Here is a 7,835-nt window from a genome sequence, read left to right on the forward strand (position 1 = left end):
GAGAGCAGCAGCTTCCGCAGGAGACCTTCAAATTATAAATTGTCCACCGTAAGACTATATCCCACAACCTTAAGGAACCTTGTACTCTACCAACTGAGTTGAATAGACAACTCATTATTTTCTATATCAAATTAATTATTATTTTTAAATTCGTAATAATGTTACAAGTAAGAATGCCTTATATGGATTCCATTTTATTTTGCGTTCAATTGGATGAGGAAAAGTACATGTTCAGTTTTATGGATGACGGTGTGGAAATAGAGATAAAAAATTAGACCTACATGAATAGTGGACAAACTTGAATATGACTTTCTACTTAACAATCTCATTTGTCTCGTATTATTATTTGTATTTAAATATTATACAAATAATTTATTTTCTAAAATTAATGTCACATACGTGATAGGAATTGAGAGGATAGATATTTTATATTTTCTTATAAAATATTTTATTTATATTTAAAATACTTAAAAATATATTATATGAAATTAATCATATTAGGGTATAACATATATTTGGTGAGTCTCTAGATCCACGTGAGTAGGACGAGAATGATTTTATTTTTGCAAGTCACGACACATGAAAGATTTTAAATTTTACATCAGTAATAAGTTGTGAAAATGAGGATAAAATATCGTAACGGAAATAGATAAATGGGTATTTATATATTTGTCCTGTCCCATTGATATCCTTAATTGTAAGAACTAAATTAATGATTAAATTGTTTATAAATTTGACAATGATTAAATAATTTATTAAAAATAATAAAAATCAATCCAACCGGTTGAACTATTCATTTTCTAATATCAATTTTTGTTCTTAACGGTTACAATAGTACTAGCTTAACCTAATGGATCGCTAATTTTTATTCAGCCAACTTTTCTCCTATGAATAACAATATGGCAAATTTTCCAGGTAGAGAGAACTGCAACTTTAATTGAAGAACAACAATGGTGTATTACTTCAAGAATTGATTCACAATTTAAAGATGAGTCGAACAAAGAGATGTTAATGTATGAATCGTATCCAAGTTAGTTAAGCACTACGTACACCAACATGGTCATACATCCTAGCTGAAGGGCATTCGTACTGAAGGCGATCCCTTCCGCCACTGTTATTGCATGTGACAATCGAGACGCAGTCCCAACCGTTATGACCTGGCTGGCCACGGTTGTGGGGAACAAGGTCCCGGAAGGAGCCTCCCATGTTCGATGATGGGATCGACTTTGTACATGGTCGGGATACATGACCTGATATATTGCAGATATTGCAAACAGGCTTGTTAGGGCAGTCGCGAATGACGTGACCGGTTTTACGACAGTTATTGCACGCATTATTGTTGGTACGGGCAGCAGCAAAGTGGCCTGGCTTGTAGCAGTTGTTGCAGAGTTGTTGCAGAGTCTTGCATCGTGAGCCGGAAGTCTGGGATTTAGGCAAGCTCGAGCTAAGTGACCGGTCTTACAGTTCCAACACATAATGGTTGAGTTGCACTCTGCATAATTTGTTTCGTCGGTTGTTTGAGGTTCACTCTTTCTAACTTGGATAGGAGTGATGGCGGGTAAGAAACAGCCGTTGATCAGTATTTTCCAAATTATCTGTTGATCCGTCTTTTCCAAATTTTTGATAGGAATAATTTGTAGACAGCATGTTAAATAGATTCATTATAACAAAGTTTATAGTTGCAAATAAACAAAACCAAGCAGAAATTGAGAATGCTAGGGTTGGAGATAGTCTACGACCTCTAGCTTTATGACAAATTTGCATGAAAAGTTCCATGTACATATTTCATAAAACCAGGCCATTCACCTCTGGCAAGTCCCATAAATCGGTCTCTATCATTCCATTAATGGGGCCTTAGGAGATCAATTCCAAGGAATTCAAAGCCCTACACGGAGGAGAACGAATAAAACCGCCTCGAATCGTACATAATTATCACCGAAACAAAGTGCTGCAGGTGAAGCTGATGAGTGAGAATGGCCTAAATCACAACTCAACGATGACCATATCAGCCTCTCCTGTCAACTCCAATAGGCAAATATGCATAATAGCAGCATCACAGTACTCCGGCTGTATAGACCATATCGAACTTTTCATCGTTGATGTCGGTACCTTCAGCATCAAAACCGAGGGATTGTTGCCGATATACGGTTTTCTGACCTAAAACCTTCGTCCTTAACAATCAATCAGAAATGATTGCCAAAAAGTATTGATATAGGTTTAAGCATCCAAATACTATGATGGTATATAGAACACTTATAAACCATCTTGATTTAATAATGGATATTTTAAATCCGGATTTTTGTAGTTATTCGATTCGTTTTCGCATATTCAAATATTATAAAGAAATTTAAGATATTCAACTCATTATCATCTCTTGGACTCTGGAAAGAAGATTAATATTTTAAAATGTTAATATATACATTAACAATTCAATGACATATGATCCTTTGTGAAATTAAAATAATATTTTAATCAAATTTAGATTACTATATATATATGTATGTATAAACAAATGTGAATAAGCTAATTAACTTCATACATAAGTGTAACCTTTTGACCCCAACTGTCTCCATTTATAACGGAAAATGCACCACTTAACTACTAACGCCATACTTATCTCCTTGATCCTTTGAACCATTTAATTAACTATTTTCTGCAAGTTTGAAATGTCATTAAATTTCAGTATTTTGAATTATTATTTCACAATTTGTATATATTTTTGGTGTTTTTATTTGTTTCGACGTTCATTCATTGATAATCAAGCCTTTGAAGAATAATCTTGATTGTTTACTGGCAACTCGTTTTCGATAGCTTGTGCCACAAGTAATGGCTTGGTGTAGAGCTTGTTCATATCTGGGAAGGTTTGCGATCAAAAGAACACTTCCCCAAAGCGGATCATATGCAGTGAGAAGCCAGATCTTTCATTTACGGAGTCAATGTTTTCATTCCACTGTATTCAATCCGAAGGAGAAAGCCTCACCTATTCCGAGAGCTGTACCTCTTTCGAAGCTGTCTGATAGCTTTCTCGATGGGACGAATAGTGTGTACTTGGAAGAACTTCAAAGATCTTGGGAATCTGATCCGAGCAGTGTTGATGAATCCTGGGATAATTTCTTCAGAAATTTCGTTGGACAGGCGTCGGGGAGGGATGGAGTTTCGGGCCAAACGATACAGGAGAGCATGCGTTTGATGTTGCTTGTGAGGGACTACCAAGTTAATGGTCACTTGAAATCAAAATTAGACCCCCTTGGTTTGGAAGAAAGGGAAATCCCTGACGAGTTAGACCCTACATTCTACGGTTTCACCGACACCGATCTTGACCGCGAATTCTTCATAGGTGTATGGAGTATGTCCGGATTTTTATCTGAAAACAGACCGGTTCAGACTCTCAGGTCGATATTGACGCGTCTCGAGCAAGCCTATTGTGGGAGCATTGGGTTTGAATTTATGCACATCGAGGAACGAGAGAAATGTAATTGGTTAAGAGAAAAAATCGAAACTCCGACACCTATGCACTACAACAAGGATCGTCGTTTTGTAATTCTAGATAGACTTATGTGGAGTACAAAGTTTGAGAGTTTCTTGGCAACAAAAATGAAAACAGCTAAGAGATTTGGGCTTGAAGGTGGGGAGACGTTGATTCCCGGTATGAAGGAGATGTTCGATCGAGCTGCGGACTTAGGGGTCGAGTGTATAGTTGTTGGAATGTCTCATAGAGGCCGATTAAATGTTTTAGGTAACGTTTTCCGAAAGCCTCTACGACAGATATTCAGCGAGTTTGATAAGAACTCAAAGTTTGAAGATGAAAGCGGGCTATACACAGGCACTGGTGATGTTAAGTACCATTTAGGAACTTCTTATGATCGTCCCACTCGGGGTGGGAAGAGGATCCATTTGTCTTTGGTTGCAAATCCGAGTCATTTAGAAGCCGTAGACCCTGTTGTGATCGGAAAAACTCGAGCGAAGCAATACTTTTCAAACGATTTGGATCGGACTAAGAACATGGCAGTATTGATTCATGGGGATGGAAGCTTTGCAGGACAAGGTGTGGTGTATGAAACTCTACACCTTAGTGCACTACCGAACTACACGACCGGTGGGACTATACATATCGTAGTGAACAATCAAGTGGCATTCACAACCGATCCAAGGTCTGGACGATCTTCACAATATTGTACCGATGTTGCCAAGGCCTTAAATGCTCCCATTTTTCATGTTAACGGTGATGACATAGAGGCTGTCGTTCATGTATGCGAGCTTGCAGCACAATGGCGCCAGACGTTTCATTCGGACGTCATCGTTGATATCGTGTGTTACCGGCGATTCGGACATAACGAGATCGATGAGCCGTTTTTCACGCAACCGAACATGTACAGGGTCATCCAAAAGCATCCCTCATCACTTGAAATTTATAAAAATAAGCTTTTGGAATCCGGAGAGGTGACTGAAGAAGACATTGGGAGGATGCACAAAAAGGTTGATTCCATTCTCAATGAAGAGTTCTTGAATAGTAAAGATTATGTTCAACAAAGAAGGGACTGGCTTTCAACTAATTGGAAAGGATTCAAATCACCCGAACAACTTTCCCGAATCCGAAATACCGGGTTTGTACACATGTTATTAATATTGTTCTTGTTTCTCAATTGGAGAACGGCTAATCAATGTCGGAAAATTTACTGACAGAATTTTTCCAACACTAATGCCTTCTTTGGTCATAAAATTTTAAGTTCGTCACTATTTATGTCACAAATTCTAACAGGGTGAATCCAGAGATACTAAAGAAGGTTGGGAGAGCAATCTCAATTCTTCCCAAAGATTTCAAGCCCCATAGAGCGGTGAAGAAGGTGTATGAAGATCGAGCGAAGATGATCGAAACCGGGGAGGGCCTCGATTGGGCGATGGGGGAGGCACTGGCTTTTGGAACATTATTGGTTGAAGGTAAGCATGTTAGACTGAGTGGCCAAGATGTCGAACGAGGAACATTTAGTCATCGGCACGCAATTGTTCACGATCAAGAAACAGGCAGAATTTATTGCCCTTTGGATCATGTCATGGAGAACCAGAATGCAGAGATGTTTACAGTGAGTAACAGGTATAAAACTGCTCTTACAATCGAAACTATGTTATTCTGTCTGAAGTGTATGTTTCGGACTTTGGGGTATGGCCATATCCCTGTACATATATACTATATGTGGTGTTTTAATGGAGTATATGCCAATGATGGCAGCTCTCTTTCGGAATTCGGTGTTCTCGGGTTCGAATTGGGATACTCGATGGAAAATCCGGACGCCATCATTCTCTGGGAGGCTCAGTTTGGTGATTTTTCTAATGGTGCTCAAGTTATATTTGATCAATTTCTAAGCAGTGGAGAGGCTAAGTGGCTTCGGCAAACGGGGCTTGTCGTATTGCTTCCTCATGGCTATGATGGCCAAGGTCCCGAACATTCGAGTGCAAGACTCGAACGATTCCTCCAGGTTAGGATTCGAGAACCTATGTTATTCGGATTCAGAAATGAATGTCGAATATGTGTAGGTATGCATGTCTAATACGGGTCTATGTCCGATATCGATAATGACAGATGAGCGATGAGGATCCTTACGAAATTCCTGAAATGGATCAAACACACAGAAAGCAAATACAGAAATGCAATTGGCAGGTTGTCAATGCTACAACTCCTGCAAATTACTTCCATGTTATAAGGCGACAGGTGAGACAGAGCACCTCATCTTTACCATGTAGATTGATTGCTAGTTTCTCGTACATCGTTTGTTACTCGAATGCAGATTTATGTGTCGGATACGAGTATATATCCAACACCGTCTCATGATTTTTCGTTTTGTAGATGCATAGGGAATTCCGTAAGCCATTGATTGTAATGTCACCGAAGAACCTGCTCCGCTACAAGTTCTGCAAATCGAATCTATCGGAATTCGACGATGTTCAAGGCCATGAAGGCTTCGACAAACAGGGAACCAGATTTAAACGTCTTATAAAGGACCAAAACAATCATTCGGATCTCGAAAAAGGTATCAGGCGACTGGTTCTTTGTTCCGGGAAGGTATGTTTTCTCTTTCTACATATTCATATTATTTCCTAGAGCGTTTTATTTTTCGATTCTGTTCATGTAAAAGTTTATCAAGTATCACAAATTACTTGAAAAAGGCTGCTTGAAAAGACAAGGACGGTCAGGGTTCGGGCTCGTGTCCCGGACTTTACGGGCACGAGTCCGAACCCATTATACAACTCTTTCGAGGCTTGAATGACTATATTTCTTGGTTAATACAATCGAGAAACGATGTCGTCTATAATCATTATTGAATTTTTTTTCCAGGTTTATTACGAGCTTGATGAGGAGCGCCAAAAGCGCAATGCCGATGATATTGCAATTTGTAGAGTGGAACAGCTTTGTCCCTTCCCCTTCGATCTCATCCAGCGAGAGCTTAAGCGTTATCCAAGTATGTTCCAAGCAACACGTACGAGTATGATACATATTTGAATATGAGTATAATATAATCCCTCAAATAATTCAGATTTTAAAATTTTCGGATCAGTTTTAGATTCTAATCGTTTTGAGTTTAAGTTATTCTGTTTCGAATTAAATCATAATGAGTTTGGATATTTTAACTTTTAATACCTCAAGTTCAACTTATATTAGATTCAAATTAGTTTGGTTAGCGTTCGCGTCAATTTTTTTATTCAAATTGAATTAATTTAGGTTCGTAATTTTTTAAGATCAAATTAGATTGTGTCACTTTTAAAATTAAGTCTATTAGATTGAATTATCATATTATCATTTAGAATTTAAGATTTAGGATCTACGAATATACTCTTGACCCGAACATCGTATTGACTTAGATTAATATACATGAGTTAGGTCAAAAGTCAAATATTTTCGTATTAAACAAGTACTAAAGGCTAGGGATAGGATAGACTTTTGATTTGAACTCCATAGGTTTCAACCTAATCCAATTCTTTATGGTCATGTTTATTTTAAAAAAAATCAAGTTGAAATCGGATCGGATTCGGATTTATGATGAAAAATTTCGACTCGATCTGATTTAAGATAATAAGATAATTGTCCCTCAAGTATTTAGGGATAACTTATCCATCTCTTTATACCTTTTCAACCAAATCTCTATTTTACCTAATAAAAACAAGTTTTAGATATATATATATCAAAGAATCAAAGATTCAGGTAGGATAAAATCTCTCCAAACTCAAATCAGATTTAATGACAAGTAGAAGTACATAATATTTCAATCGAGTCCAAGTAAAGCACAATCTAACCCGGCTTGAAAAACGATAGTTTGTGTTTGTTTGTATCTTTTAATTTGTGTTCTTCAATGTATCAGATGCTGAAATTGTGTGGTGCCAAGAAGAGTCGATGAACATGGGTGCATACACTTATATTGCTTCTCGTCTTTGCACCGCCATGAAAGTCTTGGGTAGGGGATCTATGGAAGACATCAAATACGCCGGAAGGCCACCGTCGGCCGCCACCGCCACCGGTTTACTGCAGGTTCACCAAAATGAACAAGCTGTGCTTATAAACCTCGCAATGCAACCTGAACCAATCAACTATCCTTACTAGTCCACGAGGATGTCAAAATCAGACAAATTGGTCCCTAATTTAGTCCCTGTCAACTTTTGGAGATGAGCAATTAAGGACAAGTAATCACGTCATTAATGTTTTTCTTTAATTTTATATCGTCTTAATTGACATAACAATAAGTTTAGTTTAATGTTTATACATTGAATCAATTTGTTCGTAACTTTAAAATAAAATTAATAAATTTAGCTTTCAAAATTTACAAACATATAAATTATGTATTATA

The 7,835-nt window shown here is 37.5% G+C and overlaps 1 protein-coding gene and 1 pseudogene across 1 annotated transcript; one reads left to right on the plus strand and one right to left on the minus strand.

The window, feature by feature from the left end:
• Window positions 1-1,035: 1,035 nt before the first annotated feature.
• Window positions 1,036-2,094, minus strand: LOC120115524 (annotated as a pseudogene).
• A 717-nt stretch (window positions 2,095-2,811) lies between these two features.
• LOC120115441 (2-oxoglutarate dehydrogenase, mitochondrial-like) lies at window positions 2,812-7,591 on the plus strand. Its single transcript, XM_039136165.1, has 7 exons — window positions 2,812-4,604; window positions 4,760-5,092; window positions 5,228-5,474; window positions 5,579-5,707; window positions 5,843-6,058; window positions 6,332-6,455; window positions 7,353-7,591. Exons 1-7 carry the CDS (start codon window positions 2,827-2,829, stop codon window positions 7,589-7,591), a joined length of 3,066 nt encoding a protein of 1,021 aa, XP_038992096.1. The 5' UTR covers window positions 2,812-2,826.
• The last annotated feature ends 244 nt before the right edge of the window (window positions 7,592-7,835 follow it).

This window comes from Hibiscus syriacus, unplaced genomic scaffold, assembly GCF_006381635.1.
Source record: "Hibiscus syriacus cultivar Baekdansim isolate YM2019G1 unplaced genomic scaffold, ASM638163v2 tig00110264_pilon, whole genome shotgun sequence".
In the NCBI taxonomy this organism is placed as follows: Eukaryota; Viridiplantae; Streptophyta; class Magnoliopsida; order Malvales; family Malvaceae; genus Hibiscus; species Hibiscus syriacus.

Excerpts from the sequence above, each read along its gene's own strand:
- LOC120115441 (XM_039136165.1), top strand. The coding sequence starts at position 2,827 with ATGGCTTGGTGTAGAGCTTGTTCATATCTGGGAAGGTTTGCGATCAAA. Across the intron at positions 5,475-5,578 it reads GACTCGAACGATTCCTCCAG|ATGAGCGATGAGGATCCTTA; the intron begins GTTAGGATTCGA and ends CGATAATGACAG. Across the intron at positions 5,708-5,842 it reads TCCATGTTATAAGGCGACAG|ATGCATAGGGAATTCCGTAA; the intron begins GTGAGACAGAGC and ends TTCGTTTTGTAG.